The sequence below is a fragment of the Labeo rohita genome, chromosome 14 (assembly GCF_022985175.1).
Source record: "Labeo rohita strain BAU-BD-2019 chromosome 14, IGBB_LRoh.1.0, whole genome shotgun sequence".
Classification (NCBI taxonomy): domain Eukaryota; kingdom Metazoa; phylum Chordata; class Actinopteri; order Cypriniformes; family Cyprinidae; genus Labeo; species Labeo rohita.
This window is the reverse complement of record NC_066882.1, coordinates 24,716,089-24,737,223: the sequence shown is the minus strand read 5'-3', so window position 1 is coordinate 24,737,223 and position 21,135 is coordinate 24,716,089. Positions and strand designations below refer to the sequence as shown.

At 37.1% G+C, this 21,135-nt stretch overlaps 1 protein-coding gene across 4 annotated transcripts in view; it reads right to left on the bottom strand.

Annotated features, from left to right (window-relative positions):
- Positions 1-1,671: 1,671 nt before the first annotated feature.
- The window catches only part of adad1 (adenosine deaminase domain containing 1 (testis-specific)), a 39,637-nt gene continuing 20,173 nt past the window's right edge, over positions 1,672-21,135 (bottom strand). For 2 of the 4 annotated variants that reach the window (XM_051127316.1, XM_051127318.1), the window contains exons 3-13: positions 19,871-20,037; positions 19,359-19,493; positions 19,093-19,260; positions 17,659-17,733; positions 17,385-17,510; positions 12,299-12,422; positions 9,925-10,095; positions 9,339-9,571; positions 9,033-9,267; positions 7,853-7,985; positions 1,672-2,118 (exon numbers count right to left, since the gene is read on the bottom strand). In XM_051127316.1, the coding sequence (XP_050983273.1) occupies positions 2,005-2,118; positions 7,853-7,985; positions 9,033-9,267; positions 9,339-9,571; positions 9,925-10,095; positions 12,299-12,422; positions 17,385-17,510; positions 17,659-17,733; positions 19,093-19,260; positions 19,359-19,493; positions 19,871-20,024 (1,668 nt within the window). In that variant the 5' untranslated portion in view covers positions 20,025-20,037 and the 3' untranslated portion in view covers positions 1,672-2,004. Of the gene's footprint in view, positions 2,119-7,852; positions 7,986-9,032; positions 9,268-9,338; positions 9,572-9,924; positions 10,096-12,298; positions 12,423-17,384; positions 17,511-17,658; positions 17,734-19,092; positions 19,261-19,358; positions 19,494-19,870; positions 20,038-20,114; positions 20,372-20,525; positions 20,600-21,135 lie in introns of those variants that run through there. The other 2 variants (XM_051127317.1, XM_051127319.1) reach the window with 2 other exon arrangements.

The following is a 21,135-nucleotide window of genomic DNA, read 5'->3' as shown; positions in this document are numbered from 1 at the left end:
GTAAAAAGTCGAGTAGTTTGCATTACTGTCGGTCGTTTAACATTTCAGTTTCTAAAACCGCTATCAAATATTAAATGTTTACCGTTACCTTCTTCCATCTCACGTCGATCTCGTCGTGACCGTTAAAAACTGACTTCGCGGGTTCGCGTTGGAAATGGAATTCGCGCTCTCCTCCTATGAACAGTAAACCCCGCCTACTTTGATTTGATTGGCCATATCCATGAAGGTATTTTCACATTGACGAGTGCTGTTAGACCGCTGAGGCAGACCAGCCTAAAATCTAACTTATTGATATATACCAAAACAGCAGTAAAATCTGGAATCACACATTTTTGCAATTTTAGCTTAAATTGACCAACAATAAAATAAGGTAAAAATGGAAATCCTACATTATTCCGTATATAGTTATTCATGTTGCGGTGACATCAACCAACTGGACTTTATTTACCTGTAAATGAGAAAGGCTAACGGGGCTCTTTTCAAGTATCCACCTTATTCTTCATCTCTCAAGTAAGTAGCCTATGGGCAAGACTTCCGGTTCATAAGCCACTACTGTGAACTAGAAAAATATCAACGCACGGTACGAGCTATTGTTTGCACTATAAACCAGTGTGCTCAAAATTAAGATAATACTTAATATGGTAAGACACACCAATTTGCAATATCAAACAAGCAGCAAAACAAGCTGTTTTGTACAGCTAAAATAGCTGGACGCAGATCAGATCAGACCAGAAGCCAGACCCAAAAAAATTACAGATGGCTGCACCCATTTTTACAGGAAGAAAACTGTCTCATGCGCATTTCACCCTTGACCTTTGACTCCAGAACCCACAAATGGAATTTTTACATTCAGTTTTACTAAGGTTAAATTCTAACTGTATGTTAACTAAATTATGATTGTGCTGGGTACCTGAATGCTATGGAAATAAACAACACGTAGCATAAATGACATAAATTGAACACAACCAAAGTTAAAGAACTGGCATCACAGACATCCTGCATGTTAACGGCACAACTGCCATGCATTTTTAGCAGTCTCTGCTGCATGACATAAATGCATGCTTAAACATGCACATCAGATCTGTGTATATGTTTCAAAGACTTTGCATAACAGCACTACCTTCTGTATAATTTCATATACAAAGAGCATTAATCCAAAACAAGCCGAATACAAACGCTAAGAACATTTTAAGATCTACGTAGTGTACAAACCTTCTCCACTGCAAAACCTGGTCTTGTCATTAAGATGCGCAATACAACCCAATCCATTCAAAAGATGGTCCTTGCATGAGCCCTGCTAACATAAACATATTAAAAGCGATTGGATGCAGTTACACCTTTGACAGGAAGCCCCTGAGGTTTCCTGTGTTGTAGTGTGAACAGGGCACTTGAATATCTGATGTTTACCTCCAAACGCCCAGAAACAAACACAAACAGTGCAGTGGCCTGTTTATCACTGGGGTTTTATAAAGAGAAACATAAAGCAGCACACTGCTTACATGAATTACTCTTTAATAATTCAGTGTAAATTGGGATTTTAGATCACTGATATAGTTTTGCTAATTGTTAATTGCTAATTGTTACAATTGTTACAGAATACAATGCAATCAAGAAAAAAAAATTCTTTCATAATATGTCATTTCGAGGAGTTCAGACAATAAAGCAAACGAATAACCAAAAGAAACACTTTTATTTTCATTTGCCTTGGAAACAAAACAGAACACCCCCTTTTGTTATCATTTTCACACTATGGTTTGTCTTGAACTGGTTTTATGTATTTTATATCTTTGCGCCTGAGTAAAGAAACTTCAAATCCAGTTTCCCCAGTCCATAACCATATGTAAATCTGTTGTCTGTAAGTGCCTCATTTTTTTTGCCAGTGAAAAACAACACAACTGAACAGAACAACAAACAAGCAAACCAAAAAGTATTTTAGCATGCAGTTTCAACATATAAAAAACTAAACATGCCATCGCAGTGGCTCGTGGCATCTGTAGATGGCCCTCACATGGAGAAATGGTCACTGATTGGCGGTTTCTCCACCCACTGGCCGTAGCCCTTCCTTTCCAGGTAAGACTTCAGCACACTCTTTGCCTCCTGGTACGGCTTTGCCATCATCTTGACAGAATCATCAATACAGAATGAGATGGTTAATATATTAATATATGGTTAATATTAAACATCCAATACAATTTTGAATTGAAAAACTAGCAGCTGCAACAGAAGATTTCTTTAAAAAACAATTTACTAGATTTTCACATTTTCTTCAGTAATTGTGTTTCCAGGATGTTGTTAGGGCATTCTAGGTTCCAAAATTGTTATTCTCGTTTTGAGTTGGCTAGTGTGATGTCACCTTTACCACAATCTAGGAACGCATGACTGATCAAAATAAAACTTAAAATGTGTTCTAGCTAAGTGCAATTATCAAACTGCAAAGACTGTGATTTATTTTAAATAAACACATGTATATTCATGAAATAAAATCTTAATGGTTTAACATTTCACAATGACTTGACAATCATAAATATTAGAACTGTAATTTCACGGTTTTATTTATTTTTTTATCTTACACATTTTATAATATAACATTTATATTTTTATATAAGACATTTTTATATTATAAACTGTTAAAATTTATATGGAATTATATTTAAGGGATTTTTTCCCCAAAAATGAAAATTACCCCATGATTTACTCACCCTCAAGACATCTTAGTTGTTTATGGGGCCGTTCACATATCGCATCTTTTGCGCACTCAAGTTTGTTATTTCAAATGTAGACACGCGGCAGCCGCGCTCATAACGGAAGCGGCATGGTTGTGACGCGTACGCGGTGCAACGCGATTGGTTTTTCAGGCACGGCCGCGCTGCATCGAGATGAAAACATCTCTACTTTTCAGAATGCCGCAAGTGCACCGCGGGTCATGTGACAAGAACCAACCAATTAGCTTCATCCTTTCCGCAACAACATTGAAATCTCAGCTAAGATGGAGAAACAGCTGATCATAGCTGTACAGGGATAGTCATTTTTAAATAAATTTAGTAGCAGAGCTACAGCAAGCGATTTTTATTGCTGGAAATCTGTTTGTCCTTTGATGAAACTTCCGTGTCTTCATTGAGAGTGCGGGGTATGGTTGCTTAGCAACGGCAGACGCCACGGGAGCGCAAGCTACAGAGCGCTTTGGAAAGAAGGAGAAATCGGCACGCCTAGCGTTTTCCACGCGTTTTTAGGCGGGATATGTGAACGGCCCCTATGACTTTCTTTTTTCAGACTAATATAATCAGAGTTATATTAAAAAATGTCCTGGCTCTTTTAAGCTTTATAGTGGCAGTGAATGGCTGTTGAGATTCAATAGTCCAAAAGAAATTAATAAAGTGCAACCAGCATGAATAATAAACTTCATTTACAGCCATCCCTGCAAACTCTCAAGAGAGTATTAGAATCTTCTGATCCCTACAATAACACCTCCTTGTCTGGATCAATCCTGCGTTATCTCCCCAGGGGACAAAACACCCCCGTACAAACCATATGGTTAATGGTGCTCCTTGACCGGTCTGCTGATATAGGAAGAGACATAGGAAGAGAGAGCGATCAGCCAGACCCCTCACGAGTACCAAAGGAACAATAAAATCGTGATAAGCGGAATCTCCCCCTCTCTTCTGAGGCCATCTCAAAACAGATGGCCGGAGCAACTGCTGACCAACAATGCATAAATCGGACAAACATGTAAGACAGATTTACATTGACGCGTCCCACCCACAGGGTATGCGGGTCACTACAACATGACACTCAGCATTCCGTTCTTCCCCTCTCAGATACGGCAAATGTTCTTTCCCTCCAACAAAGAATACACAAACTTATATCCACGATCCTAAAGACAATCATTTCTCTTTACTACTAGTAGTGCAAATATATAATTATATGTTGTCTATGTTTCTTATATGCTTGGTGTGTTTATTATAGCCTACGCAGCTAATCAATGTGTGTATAACCAGTTAGCTAGACAAAAGTTATTAGTGTGTATGCAAGATGCCCGATGTTTGGTATTAAATGAAAGCTCATTTTATTTCCAAGATGTTGATGTGAATGAAAGGTTGATATTATGTACAAGGTTCGCATTTCAACACTTATTAAAGAGACCAACAAACTCTCGCAGGAAAGTTGCCTCCATGTGACAGAAAGACATTATGCTAAAATATGCACAAATGAGCAACAGTATGGGCGGATCCCCGCCTTGCAACCCAAATGATTGGAACGCAACTTCATGGGACGGACTTCGTCGGCCCAGTTAAATTCAAATGTCCAGAACAACACAGGGCCTTTTGCCTGTTGCATCTGCCCTTCGCCTTTTGAGTCCGCCTCTCATCTTCAGCTCGCTCTCATCAGCGCTCCAGCTTGATCACAGCGTGACTGTGCCATCCAGAACTCTACAGAACCAGCTAAAGCTTCGCGAAACTCTCAAAGTCCTTGCGACCTGCAACTCCGACTTGCAAAGAACTTCCAGCTAATCACGCTTGACAGTCAACCGAAACTTAAACTGACCAAACTGCGTGAAACACCGAACAGCGGAAGCAGCTTGAAACACCTTGCCAGCGCTCACCTGAGCTCCGAGAGCATCATCCGTGTAACCAAGCAACCAACCGAAGCTTCATCCAGCCTCTCCAACTGACCAATCACCACCGAAGGCTTCCCAAAGACGTCATCCAAAGAACCAAGCAACCAATCAGATGTGGCGTGATTCCCTCCGCTAAGACGAGCCCACCAAGGAAAACCCGAACGCAAGTAAAACAAGGTCTCCTTAATCTCTTGCTGAACTGGTGCTAAATTTCCTTAAGCAGCTAAAAGATAAATCTCTGCTTTTATGGTTTTCTCGGGTTGCAATTTAAGAACTAGTAGCAGATACTAGTAGTTTTGGGATTCCCTTCAAACTCCATAGACTCTCATTCCTTGAACCGTATGCATGTGTGTGTGAGTGTGTGTATGTGTTTAATCGTTAGTAGTTTAGTTCATGTATCTTAGAGTAGTTCAATAAATTCTTGTTTCATTGAAAAGAACATTGTCTTGTATTTCTGTTCACAACGCTACTGCCTGTGCCCTATAGGTTTTGCTACCTAGCTCATAACGAACGAATATTTTGGTTTATATTATAATCCGATGGCCACGGGAATAATATAAACATCCAGAGTTGGTAAAATATCCTAAGTTGAACCTTCGCTGGACGAACAGTTGATAAAAGTGTAAATTACTAACTTTGAATCAGTTAATCAAGTTAAATCCGAATCCTTTGGATTCGATTCTCAATTGAATCACTTAAATTTGACCTAAAACCCTACATTGCACTACATCTATGCCATCCGCTAGAATGCCACTCTCTCGTAAACATGCAAACAACAGCTAGCTGAAGCTAAAGATTGAGGTTTAGAAAGTGCCCCATTATGGATTAGGTTCATATTTTGGTTTTGGGAGTCCCCAACAACAGGTTAACATGCATGCAAGGTCAAAAAAACACTTTTATTGTATTACAATATGTATTAATTTTTATATATTTTGCTCAACAGATCATTTATCCAAATCCCTTCTTTGAGTGACACTAATCTGCGGCGACTGGTCCGATGACCCATATCTGTTGTGGTCTACTGTGTGCAGCGCATTGCAGAAATGAAACGTCCATCACCATTACTCTAGACCACAGCTCGGTGGTAAATACCCAAACAGCCATGGTGCATGCGTTATCCCAAAAACATATTAATAAAGCACTGCAGTTTGTACACCAACGTATTGCTCTATTCTTTATCGGAACTCCAAGTAAAAATGACAAACATTCAATATTCACTGACACATTTCTAGGCAATTGTGAGCAAACAGATATTGCTGTTCGCCAGTTAGCCAGAGACCTACAAGCTGCGTGGAGTGAACACAACACACACCACTAAATACGCAACATTTTTTAAAGGATTACTACACTTTCAGAATAAAAAATTCCTGATAATTTACTCACCCCCATGATATTCATGTCTTCCAGTTGCAAAGAATTTAAAATTTTTGACGAAAACATTTCAGATTTTTTCCCCATATAGTGGACTGCAGTGGTGCTCAACGGATTGAAGGTTAAAAATGTAGTTTCAATGCAGCTTCAATGTTTGACCCTCCTTGCACATTCACTTTGTAAACACTGGGTCGGTACTTCTGCAGCGACGTAGGACAATTTTGAAGTTAAAGGAGAAAATGAGATGGGAGTTTTTCAACATACTCTTAACTGTACCCTTACAGATTTACCCTCACAGTACAGAGCAGAGGGTCTACACAGGAATCCGCTATGGTGTTTGGGGGAGAGGGGGTTCCAGTTTTTTCCCAGGTCTGTGCACGCAACAAGTAAAAATTTGTTTTAAAAATGACTCACTTTCATGATTTGGAATCGACTCTTTCTTTTGAAAGACAATAACTTTATACACAGAGCACTTTCAGATTTACAACTTTGCAGGATGTCTTCATTCACTTAAAGCTGTGTAACACACTGTATGAAAGGTAATTTTCAAATGCATTGATTTGCTAAAGAAGGCCTTGGTTAACCCACTGGAGCCAAAGTAGAGCACATTTTATGAAGGATGGATGCACTTTATTGACTTCTTTTGAACTACTGAATCTCAAAAGCCATTCACTGCCATTATAAAGCTTTGAAGAACCAAGAAAGTTTTTAATAACACTCCAATTGGAATCATGAAAAATCATGTCAATTTTTTAAAAATTAAAATTTTTGGGTGAACTATCCCTTTTAATCCACATTGTGATTGCCAATTTATCTTTACATTTTCATAAACAATGTTGAATTAATTGAAAAACTGATACATAAACATCAAAAAAGCACGCTTATCACGTCATATCCATAAGAATATTTTCACATCTATTTCTGCCTTTATTAATCCTGTTTCACTTTTTCATCTTAAAGGAACTCCCCTAGAGTTAAACAGTTGAGTTTTACCATTTTCGAATCCATTCATCCGATCTCCGGGTCTGGCGGTAGCACCTTTATCATAGCTTAGCATAGATTATTGAATTTGATTAGACAGTTAGCATCACGCTCAAAAATGACCAAAGAGTTTCAATATTTTTCCTATTTAAAACCTGACTGACGTGTACTAAGACTGACGGAAAATGAAAAGTTGCGATTTTCTAGGCCGATATGTGACTGTGGACCACGAAAACTGTGGACCAAAAGTCTTATGTTTCATGAAGATATTTTGTAAAATTCCTACTGTAAATATATCAAAACTTAATTTTTGATTAATAATATGCATTAGTAAGAGCTTCATTTGGACAACTTTAAAGGTGATCTTCTCAATATTTTGATTATCCCCCCCCCTTCTCAAATTCCATATATTCATATAGCCCTATCTCGGGCAAATATTATCCTATCCCAACAAACCATACATTTGGTTTGTTTTATTCAGCTTTCAGATGATGTCTAAAGCTCAAGTTGACCCTTATGACTGGTTTTGTGGTCCAGGGTCACATATGGCTAGGAACTATACTCTCATTCCAGTGTAATAATCAAGGAACTTTGCTGCCATACCATGGGTGCAGCAGGTGCAATGATATTACGCAGCGCCTGAAAATAGTCTCCCTTGTGCAAGCAGGTGGTTGCGTTAGTTATGCTGACGGAACTTAGCCTATTTTCAGGCGCTGCATAATATGTGGTACAGCAGCAAAGTTCCTTAATTATTACGCCGGATATGAGCCTATTTTCAAAAATAGTGGCGTGTTCCTTTAAATTTCAAATTTTTTCCGGGAAAATCGCAATTACATTTTTTTCTCCAAATCATGCAGCCTTTCCTGAATGTAAATAAGTCAGTACCTTGGCCTCCCTGTAGGTAACAGCAGTGAGCAGCTCCTCTCTCTGGGCCTCTTTAGCTACCAAATTAAACCGACTCAACATCGCTGCCTTGCAAAGTCGGCTAGCCAAGGCTGGACTGCTCTTAAATGGAGAACTGAAACATACACATGGAAATTAGGCTGAAGACCTGCCAGCTTATTAAAGCAACATGAGTATCCAACTTATTTTTAACATAAGAGCAATGTGGCTATTTGTAACTTGAATGTGCGAGCCTTCCAGTGTACAAAAACAAAATTATTTTAAAAAGTTATTCCACCTGATACTGTAAACTGGTACTTGTTTTCATAATATTTTAAAGAAATAGTTTATCTAAAAAAAAAAAAAAATTTCTAAAAATGTACTGTCCCTCAGGCCACCTAAGTTGCTGAGTTTCTTCACCGGAAGAGAAATGTAGCATTACATCACTTGCTCACTAACAGATCCTCTGCAGCGAATGGGTGCCATCAGAACGAGAGTCCAAACAGCTGGTAAAAACATTACAATCTACAAATTACCTATACACCTTGACACAACAGTCCATCAATTAACGTTTTGTAAAGAGAAAAACAGCATGTTTGTAAGAAACAAATCCATAATTTAACTTGAAAGCATTGCGTCTGGCTAAAATACATGTCCTCTATCAAAAATATTGCTTTCTTCAAGAAAAAAAAAAGGTCTCATATGAATCAGGAGAGAAATACGCACAGATCAAAGAACATTTATCTTAATGGTTTGAAATTAAAACATCTTAATGATGGATTTGTTTCTTACAAACATGCAGCTTTTTAGTTCACATTATGTTAATTAATGAACCGTGTGGTGTGGATTACTTGTGGATTATTGTGATGTTTTTATCAGCTGTTTTGACTCTCATTCTGATGGCACCCATTCACTGCACAGGATCAATTGGTGAGCAAGTGATGTAGTGCCACGTTTCTCCAAATCCATTCTGATGAACAAACAAACTCATCTACATCTTGGATGGCCTGAGGATGAGTACATTTTCAGCAAATTTCCACTTTTCCACAATCATAAACACACTGGTTTGTAGCTGGTTCTAGCTATTGACCTACAGGGGCTAATGAATCAGAAGTCTTGCACATTAACAGAAAATACTTACTTCCACATTGCAAAATGAATTAGACAAATAAATGACACTTACTCTTCAGTAGACTTCCCATCTAGAGCATTGACCACCTCCACCAAAAGATCACCGTGGCTCCAATTAAGGCTGAGGGATTTCTGTGAAGGGTGTGCGTCTGGAGGCATGGCTGAGGACACCAGGCTTATGTGCGGCCGGTAGACACAATAGTACAAGGGAAGCGCTGAGGTGATGCCATCCACACGCTGGTTCACTGCCATCTCCATACCACGAGTATCGCTGCAGCTGCCGTCACCTGAGCACAGCAGGTACAAAATGCATTAACAGCAACTGGACTGATGATCATTGGGCTTTACACAAACTTACCAATGAAGATGCTGCTCACGTAGACCGGCTCAATGAAGTGGCTCAGTAGTGCCCCCTGGAAACCCAACACCTGCCACTGCATGATCTTATCGGTGGCCGACATACTGACCACATGCGAGCCCATCTGCTCATACGAGCTGGAGAACTTGGAGAAGACCTTCCCTTCCACTACCACATGAAGGCCGATCTGATTATTCACCTCCCATGCAGAGATGGACAGAGGGTTGAGGCGGCTAGAAAACAAAGATATCCATTTTAATTTAGCTTAAGAAACTTGATTTCTTTTTTTAAAAAGTATTTCCTCATTATAAAGGCCACACTGCATGCATGCACAAATGAAAAATAAAAGCACAACCAATTATACAGGACATATAGAGTGATATTTATATTTATAGTGATATTTAAGTATCTGCTACACTGTTGTAAAGATCTAATTAATATACATTACAATCAGAATTTCATCTTACGTTTTGTTCATATAAATATCACCATCTGTGCCAAATAGCATATAGCCATAAAAGCCTGATGTTTCAAATATGATGCTAAATATGATGTAAATAACACCTGTGTGTGTAAGTGTACATACAGTTGAGATGGAATCTGTGCTGCTCCTTTGGGCAGTTGGCTCAGGTACAGGTGTAAAGTAAAGTGATTTTTGAGGCTGAGGAGTTTCGTGGTCTGGTCCTGTTGAAAGACCGACTTTTCCTCCAGAGTGCTATTCTTACTGAAGAACAGCAACAGGTTCCTGTACAGAAACCTATGGAACATTCAAAACACATTTAAATTCCACTCAAGAGACCTATTATGCCCCTTTTTACAAGATGTAAAAGGTGTCAGGTGTCCCCAGAATGTATATGTGAAGTTTCAGCTCAAAATACCCCCTAGATCATTTATTATATTTTGAAAATTTTTTTAGTGGAAGCCCAAAAATGCTGTTTTCATGCATGTCTCTTTAAATGCAAATGAGCTGCTGCTCCCCGCCCCCTTTTTCCAGAGCAGAGATGCACCTTTACAGCTCGTAACTCAGATACTCTGCTAAAACAGCTGTTTGGGTTTAATTATCATGTCTATCGCACTTAAACCATGCATTTTAAAGTCATATCAGTTTAAACGTCTGATATAGGGATTTCAGAGCACGCACATCCGAAGCATGCACGAAGAAAGCGGTTGTCACATGGCATGAGAATACTAAACTAAGTTCTCTTTCATGTCTTATTGCACTTAAACTGTCAAATACATACAAGTTTATGTTAAAAAGCAGGTTATATTGGTTTTTGCAGTTTGTAACATAGCTATCCTTCAATGTGAACAGTCTGCAAAGTTGTTCATCAAAAAAAGTGCCTGCCTGTTACTGATAAACATCACTAGGTAATACATTAGCATTATCCCTGCCTGCCCACAAAATACAAACAGTCTGACCTGCCCACAGACACTTCTGCTAGTTAGTTTGTTTACATCACGTCAAGAAGACACAGTGCTCTACAATGTCAAACCGTGTTTGTTTTGTTTTCATTGCTGAAAGATGAGGATGTGAAAAATCAGAGGTTCAAATCCTATTTTTCCACGATACCACAGCAATATAATTCGAACATTTTGTTGTAAGCTTGTCATTTTACAGAGGACTGCTTCTCTAATCTTTTATCTTCATTGGCTTCTAATCTTCTTTATTTGGACTAACAAGTGTCTCCAAACCACAACCTGTAAGTACGATTGATACATTATGCGTACATTTTCAACTGAGTGCTCAAAACAGCAAGTTGTTTGTGCTAATATGTGATGTATGCAGCTTTCGGTTTCCAGGCAAACCACAATATTACGGTCTTACTAAAATAATTCTGAGAATTCACTGTGAACCCACTATTTCCTAAGAATGTGTTGGTTAATGTAGACTGTCGTTGTTCTAGTTACTTCGTGTAATAATAAAGAATGTAGACATTTACTGGTTTACAAACTGTGTTGTTTCATCACTTAGTCACGTTAGCACTCGACTAACGTATCCACCGTTATTGTTTTGTTAAGTGTTTACACTTTAGCAGCTAAACATTTTGTTCAAATGTGTTTATGTCATTATATAACAGATTGGAGCACTGTATTATTGTTTTGGTGCATGCTTTGTCAGTGCTAGCCAGGGTTGCCAGGTTCTCACAACAAAACCTGCCAAATTGCTACTCAAACGAACCCTAAACTAGCCCAATAGCACATTGAGGGGGTCCCCTGTTAAAAATCATGTTCCAGGGTGTAAAATACAACGATTACTCCTCTCTGTACCAATCACAACAGGCTTGGCAAGGCTTTTTGGGTTGGCAGATGCACCAGGGACCCAATTATAGCACTTAAACACGGAACAAGTCAGATTTTCATGATATATCGCCTTTAAACAATCATAGGCTACTTTGTTATCTTATATTTGGTCATTTTGGTATCAGTTGACTAACAGAAGTCTTCCAGAATTGTCATTACTCCAGTCTTCTGTGTCACATGATCCTTCAGAAATCATTCTAATATGCTGATTGGCTGTTCAAGAAACATTTCTGATTATTAATAGTGTTGAAAACATTTGTTTAGAAACCATGATAGATTCTTTGATTAATAGAAAGTTAAAAGAACAACATTTAGTTGAAATAGAAATCTTTTTCAACAACATAAAAGTCCAGTTTTACTGCATCCTTGCTGAATTAACACATTCATTTTTTTTTCAAAAAATACATTTTACTGACTCAAACATTTGAGAGGTGTATGTTGGTCCTTCACCAGCCCACTCAACACATCTTCTTTCAAAAAAACGCTTTTTCCAAACACGATTTAAGTATGTCCAAATCTTTGATCACAGTGTTAACAAAAAGCAAACCACAGTGGCAAAAGACTTTCTGAAAAGCATCAAATCTTCTCTGAACTAGACATCAAACATACACACTCATACATGACTATGATGACCACTTGCAACTGAAAATCCCACTTGCCTCATTAGCGATCTCCGAGCGGTTACTATCGCATGTGAGTCATGCAGGATTCGTCCTGTTGGGGCAGGACTGGCCTTGGTATTAGAATTGCCCGTGCCAAGAGCAACAACCTCACATCCTTCAGCTGCAGAGAGAACACAGTTTGGATCAGAACAAAATCAGTGAACACTAGCCAATGGACTGACAAGAACTATAAATCAAAATGTGACTAAGGACACATTAAATATACTTTGTTAAGGGTTTTCAAGTCATTTCAAACACCTACATCAGCATAAAGTCATGCATTTTCTTGGTAACTGGAAACAGTTACAAACACCAAAAGAATATGTCAAGTAAATGGCAATGCCTGACAGCATCATCAGATACTGTGACTTTTTTATATTTATCACCAAAGCTTCATTCATTTGATTAAAAAACTTGCTACAAATGTACCCCTGCTACTTATGACTGGTTTTGTGTTTTTTTCTTCATCACCAAATTTATTTGCTCAAAATACAATAAAACTAGGGCTGGCAAATTGCGATTAATCGCATACAAAATAAAATTCTGAGTTTGCCTAATATATGTGTGTGTACTGTGTGTAATTATTATGTGTATATAAATACAAGAACATTCACGTACATATTTAATACATTTAATATGCATTTATTATAATTTTTCTAGAATTTATAATTTTATTTTATTTTTTTTACATAAATAATGTTTCTCTTAAATATATACATTAATTTGTGTGCATTTATATATATATATATACATAATAATTACACACAGTACACACATATATTAGGCAAACTCAAACTTTTATTTTGTATGCGATTAATTGCAACTGTTTGCCAGCTCTAAATAAAACAGTAATACAGTGAAAAATAATTATAATTTAAATGTATTTTTTATTTGATTATATATTTAACATGTAATGTACTCATATGATGCAAACCCGAATTTCAAGGTCATTTTTTTTTGGTAGTAGAAAAGACAAGTGACAAAAAAAAAAAAAAAAAAAAAAAAAAAAAAAAAAAAAGTAAAAGATGTGACTGTTGTCTTCATCACCAAACTTCATTTATTTCATCAAAAATACAGTAATAGAGTAATATTGTGTAATATTACTACAATTAGGGCTGCACTATTATGACAAAAATCATAACTGTTGATTATTCCCTTGAAATTGTAATTGCGATTATTAATTACAATTATCACAATTTACACTGAATGATGTTTGGAATAGCTTTATACCATTGTTTGCAACTGCAAACAATGGTATAACTTAAAAATTAAAACAATGAGAAAAAAAACCCTTAAGATAACCTGTAGGAAAAATACACACACTCTCTCTCACACCCACACATTTTAAGAAAGCAGAATAATGTAAGTGGATTATTATTATTATTTATTTTTTTGTAATTGTGTCTTCGAACGATTACATAATTGTGGCATCTGTAATTGTCATCAGTGATTAGAAATTCGATTCATTGTGCGACCCTAACTACAACTTAAAATTGTTTTTTATTTGACTATATTTTTAAATGTAATGCAATCCTATGATGGCAAAACTGAATTTCAAACAATCATCATACCAGCATGAAGCCATGCATTTTTTTGGTAACAGGAAAGAGTCGCAAACGGCAACACCTTATTTTAAAACGGAAAAATACCTAACATGATTTCTTCATCCGACCACTGTAATACAAACCCATCACGCGCTATTCAGGGGAATCTAACTGCCACTTGGGAATGGCTCCCAATTCCCTTCCTTTTACTGTAAATGATTCCAAAAACAAACTCTCCAAACAGGCTAAGACCTCTCATTACCTTCCCTGTCCATTTAGCTTGTCTAAAATTACAAGGTTGGTCACACAAATTTGTTTATCTATCTGTTTATTCTTCACTTTAATTCTAAAAATGAACAATGCAAGTCTCTATTTCATTAAGCTCTAATTATAATTACAGTCAACATAATGCTCTGCAGAAAGTATTATTTTCCGAAAGCGTCTTTTTGTGGGAAGAAGTTCATTCTCCACATGTTTGGTCTGGTCGTGTTCCTGTCTGTCCCAAAGCCCCCGACCCCTCATACCATAATGTTTTTGTTTACTGTTGTTTCTGAATTCTCTACACATCCTGTCCTGCAGGGTTCCCACACCTTTTGATTCATAGCTTTTACATTTATTTATGATTACTGGATAAGGACTGTTGTGATAAGCAAAGATTCAAAAGTATTAGAACACTAAAGTATTTTCACCAGCTAAAATGGCTTTAAAGCAGAAGTTCACTTCCAGAACAAAAATTTACACATAATGTACTCACCCCGTCGTCATCCAAGATGTTCATGTCTTTCTTTCTTTAGTCGTAAAGAAATTATGTTTTCTATGCATGTTCACTTTGCAAAGACTTTGCAAAGGCAGAATAAAGAGTTCAGGCAAAGCAAGACAAGATGAGCGTTTGAGATTAAAAAGTATTTAAATTGTGTTTTTTTTCATGAAATTAACCAATCGTTTCACTAGATAAGACCCTTCTTCCTCCGCTGGGATCGTTTACAACATTTGGGATCGTCTGAAGCCGCATTTAAACTGCATTTTGGAAGTTCAAACTCGGGGCACCATATCAGTCCATTATATGGAGAAAAATGCTGAAATGTTTTCCTCAAAAAACATCATTTCTTTACAACTGAAGAAAGAAAGACATGAAAATCTTGGATGACAAGGGACTGAGTACATTATCTGTAAATTGTTGCTGTGGAAGTGGACTTCTCCTTTAAGTCAGTTATTTCTATCTTTTGCTGTAGTGTTTACACAGTTTACAATTCACATTTGTAAACAATCATTTTGACATTAATTGTAATAATCCAGTGAGAGTTTTGTTTGCACAAGGAGTCTGACAACAGCCAGTGCTCCACACAGAGATCTGCTCTCAACATCATCCAGTCTGTCTGGAATGACATGAAGAAACAGAACAAACTAAGACAAGAACAAATTAAGAAGATTTAGCTCAACTCTGCGTTAACTGCGTAAAACATTTTTAACTCTGTTTAACTGGATAAATTAATCGCTTGCTTTAACGCTCTAATTTTGACAGCACTAGTAAATATATCTTGATTTAAGGATGATCGTGACTGGCGATTACAGCATTGGTGAAGTCAAAAAAAAAAACAACAACAGCAGAACTTATGGCTATGTTTAATAGTGAAAGTAAGGGCATTTTCACACACACAATGTGAAGGGATCTCAAGGGACTGGGACTAAACAGCTGTGTAGGCTAGTAGGGAAGTGCTTCAGGCTAGTAGGAAATGCTTCAATTTCCTAGGGAGCATAAGACCGTAATGCAACGGAATGTGGTCATGTGGTCTGATGAGTCTAAATTTACCCTGTTCCAGAGTAATGGGTGCATCAGGGAAAGAAGAAACGTGGATGAAGTGATTCACCCATTATGCCTAGTGCCTACCATATAAGCCTGTGGGAGCAATGCCAGGATTCATCAGGCACAAATTGTAAAGGAGTGGTTCAGGAAGCATGAGACATCATTTTTACACATGGGTTGGCCACCACAGAGGCCCGACCGTAACCCAATTGAGAATCTTTAGGATGTGCTGGAGAAGACTTTGCACAGCGGTCGGACTCTCCCATCATTAACACGAGATGTTGGAGAAAAATTAATGCAACTCTTGACTCTTGGAATAAATGCTGCAACACTGCAGAAGCTTACCAAAATGATGCCACAGTGAATGCGTGCCAAAATCAAAGCTAAAGGTGATCCAACGAAATATTAGAGTGTGTGACTTTTTGAACGGGCAGTATATTCGCTTAAGAAAAAATACTGAGGAAGATATTCTTTTTTATTGCAGAAAATGCAACATTTAATGCAAACAATTTCTTGAGTTTCTGCTCTGATTTATCACCTCTTAAAGTTTGTGGAAGGGAAAATAAGAATTTTAAGACCAGCAGAATCCCTGTTGTCAGTGTAGAAGTTAGTGTATCCAATAATAAAAAAAATTTAGAAATCAGGTTTGTGATTAGCATCTAGATTAACATAGTGATCTTATGTAAAATATATGCAAGTATGTGCAATATTTTGCACCTTACACATCATTGCACATTAAAGGGTTAGTTCACCCAAAAATGTAAATTCTGTCATTAATTACTCACCCTCATGTCATTCCAAACACGCAAGACCTTCGTTCGTCTTCAGAACACTAATTAAGATATTTTTGATGAAATCCGAGAGCTCTCTGGCGCTCCATAGACTACCACAGTCGAGGCACAGAAACACAGTATGGACTTTAAGCTACAAGAATACTTTTCACGTGCAAAGAAAATTCAAATTCTGTGCCGTGGTATCACCCCTGCTATCTATGGAGGATCAGAAAGCTCTAGGATTTCACCAAAAAATTTGTTCCCCGAAGATGAACAAAGGTCTTCCGGGTTTGGAACGACATGAGGGTGAGCAAGTACAGACAGAATTGTCATTTTTGGGTGAACTATCCCTTTAAGTGTTTGATGTTACCACTGTTGTAGAGTGGAATCTTATGAAAACTAAATCTTTCAATAATGTCCATGTCACATTTTCCCTCAAACTATAAATAAGGACCAATGAAAGAAAATCAACTACTTTTTTCATTGTGACATGGTTTTTCAAGACAAGTAATCAAATTAACATCAACATACTTATGTATGCTTTGCTTAAGATTCTCAAAGACTTGTGTCTCAAAGGCCTCAAAGGTGATTGTTATTGCTGTATTTTTGATATTTGGAAAAAAAAAATAAAAAGGTTATAAATTAAAGGGAGAACAACAAATAATCCTATCATGTCAAACTTTACAATTTAAATAATGTATTTTTTTCATTTTTCAAGGCCAAAATGCAAAAAGTATAATACGTTAAGCAAAACACTTTTTTTTCCTTTTGATTTTGGAGCAAATAATGCCTTAAATATGTCGCTGACCTATTTTGTTGAGGTTCACTCGGAAAGCTGACGATGCAGATTCAGCGCAGGATAGATTATTAGGTGACAAAGAACACCTTAAATGTCACATGACTTATGAACACTAATACCACAGTGAAAAACTGTGGTCTGACATCCTGTACGTATGACTTACGAGAGAGAATGACAAATGCAGCCACTGTTCCGCCACAGCCAGAGAATTCTGGGTAACTGTCCATTAGCTTGGTGAACATCCCCCTCACCACATTGGGTACCTGATCCTTAATGGGATTCTTTCTTTCTGCGTTAAACCAAACAGAATGAAATGTTAGTTGCGTTCGCAAATATTTCCAATTCCGACATTATTAGTTGCTCTGACGTCAGAGGTTATCATGGCAAAAGGTTTAGAGCTATTAAATACATCCAGGCTTTAAAAACTAATTTTTTACCCATGACAGCTCTTCCAGAATGGATTTCTGGGACTGTTGGGTCCTTTTCTCTTACTGGCAGCGGAGGAGGTCCCGCTGAAAAACACAAATGCACACACAAATTAAAAAGTAAACGTGAGTAAGACTTGCATCTTTGTGGTCACGAGCAATGCATGAGCATTTGCTAAGAAAATCTAAAGAGTTTAACTACATTTTACAAGACTGATAGGTGATTCCAAACAAGATCAAACGGTGCAGAATTTATGTACTATAACAAAGTTGAATTAATAGGGTTATAGGTTTGATTCCAATCCACAAACCAAAGCATGAAGTAAAATCTGAAATATAAGTAATAAATTCTTTCCTGGCTTTATGCAATTGCAATAGCCCGAAAAGATGCAATAAATAAGATTCCAGCACCACCCCAATGTGTGAATGTGATTTTGAATGTGAAAAAAACAAATGCTGCACCCCCACCTCAAACAGGAAAGTGCTTTACCACGGTTTCAATGAGTGATTATGGGCCTGTTATGATGAGAGGGAGCACAGCGAGGATGTTCTCTTTCATGTGGGAAACTTTCATATTGAATTTCAAAGTTTGCGTATTTACATTAAAAATGGAAGGACTGACTAACCGTTTGCATCGGTTCTATGGAAAGTGTCGACCAGAAGGTCACACGACATCGGCCTATTTTTTTGCAAGAAGGCTTACAAAACAAACCATTAATGAATGAATAATATTGTAACGATCTAGGGTTAAACCACAAAGTCAGGTGTTTCACCTTTTGTTTTATTGAAAACAATAGAAACATCTCACCAGTAGCAACTGATAATGGTCAAAATGCTTTTTGTTAAAACATCAAAGTATCTTTGATTTATATATATTTAGCAATTTTTTTTTTAAAGAAGACTCTTCTGTTCACCAAGGCTGGATTTATTTGATCAAAAATACAGTGAAAACTGTAATATTGTGAAACATTATTACAATTTAAAACAACTGTTTTCTATTTCAGTATATTTAAAATGTAATTTAGTCCTGTGATGCAAAGCTGAATTTTCAGCATCATTACTCCAGTCTTCAGTGTCACATGATCATTCAGAAATTATTCTAATGTGATGATTTGCTGCTCAAGAAACATTTCTTTCATTATCAATGTTGAAAACAGTTGTGCTGCTTCCAATTTTTGAGAAAACAGTTCAGGACTAATTGATGAACAGAACCATTTATTTTAAATGGAAATCTGTGGCAAAAACATCTTTACTGTCAATTTTGATAAATCCTTCTTTTATGTATCAATCAAGATTCTTAATGAATAATATACTGTACATTTATGAATTTGGCAGATGCTTTTATCTGATTTACACAGTGCTCAAATTTGATCAGTTCATCAGAATAATATGAAATTATTTTCCTAGCTGGTAGTAAGAGGCCTAAAATCAACATTAGATTATTACCAGAAACATCTGTAGGAATCCCATCATTCTCTAGACTTGCAATGAGCTCTTCAAGAGCCAGTTCAGCTGCTTTGGCCCTGGCTTCTTTCTTTGTGATGCCCATTCCGGTCTTATACTGGACTCCATCAATCACAGCACAGAACGCAAAGTAAAACCCTGTTATTCCTGCTGCTCAGACACAAAGAAAAAAAATGTTAAATGCATGAACGAACCAGACAATGCACTACATAAAATCAGGAGGCGATACGGGGAAACACGGCACTTACCAGTGGTAACCGTTTCTTTCATATCCAGTTGAAACTGCAGAACCTGAGAGAGCTGGTACAACGCCGAGACTGGATGTGTATCTCCTCGCTTATATTTGTCAATATGTTCACGGGGAAGGCCTTTCGGTTTGGAATCTGCAAAGGAGGCAAAAATGGCAGTGGACGATATTGATTTCACATGATGATACATTATAGAGTCTACAAATGCATCTTAGTGCATGTTCCTAGTGTAACGGTATGCAGTTTTCCAAATAATAACGTTTCGACCTATGAAATTTGTTTTTGTCTTTCACTCTTACAGAAACACATCACATTATCCAAGTAAAATAGGATGCAAATGCAATTTCATGTTGACTAAACACAAAAAGGAAGTTTAACGGAAATTACTGTGAACACTCAACTGGCCTTGTAAACACATGCAAGGATTTTAGTCTTAAAAAAAGGCAATGGTCAGTCTGTCCAGAGACAAAAAAAAGCTAACTGAAACAAACCATAAACCTTTAACGCTTAACTGATTTTGGTGGAGGGGCTCAGTGGTTGTCCAGGAAGACATTTGTTGTTGTTGTTCATGTCATTTAATTCTGAGAAAGGTGGAGGGGATGAGATGTTTGTCCAGCGGTTGTGGGCCATGCTGGACCCTCTGGAGGATGAACCCCTCATCAACATCTTAATCTAACAGCTTCAGAGACAGAAATACAACACAATAAAGTTAGTCATTGTTAGAAACAAAAAAGCAGTGTTTACAGAAAAACTCACATTGTCAAGTTAATTATATTATATTCAAGCAGGCCTGTAATTCCTGATGGTTTTCAGAACGTTGTTTTTAGAACGCTGATAAAATTGCGTGACTCTATTTAGTTCTAATGACGTTTAACGTGCATGTATTCATTCCCGAACGCGCATAAAACACATTTAAACTACACTTATATAAACACAGTTATGACATGTGAGAGGACAGGGCGAAATAAAACGAATTTAAGTAAAATAGCGCCGATTAAGACGCCGTCACGCTGCTAGCGCGCTAATCTGACGTTAGCTGAACTAAACAGTACATGCAAACTTATATTAATTCTCATTTATTATAACTTATCGTTGAAGCACTGTATTTGATCATTTTATCTCCAAACAAACACATACACGGTAATTCATATACGCCAACGCACTTACCCTGAACGACTCGCAACAAAACTGACTCTGACGCACATTCACACACACTTGACAGTACACTAACTAGATAGATAGATAGAATTAGGCTACTATATGTGTTTTAAAGTCAAGATTAAACTTAATTTGCATACTATTTTACTTGCACGTAATCCAGTAAATTTAGAGTGTAGAAAGGTTAAATAAATGGTGACCATATCAGATAGAAAGCTAGATTTATCACTTTTACATGTTGTCAATTTTTTTTTTTTTTTTTTTTTTTTTTTATTAATTGGAAAAACTGCTAGGAGAGATTTCTTATACACTTTAATTTTCTGGTAAAAGCTCAACCACAAATTCTGTTTTCCATTAGTGACAGCCCAGTACAAGAGCTCCTGACTAAAAGTGAAAGTAATGGACTGTGAAGGTCACCAGGAAGTAGCATTAAAACCGATTTAGGGACAACAAAGGGGTTTTTAAATAGTTACTCATGAAAACAGAGTTTTCCAAAGATGTATATGACTCAACACTGTGTGTGTGTGTGTGTGTGTGTGTGCGTGTGTGTGTGTGCAACAGGAAAGCACTAGACCCATTTTCATTCTAAAAATAGAAGACCTTTATTAACCACAAAAAT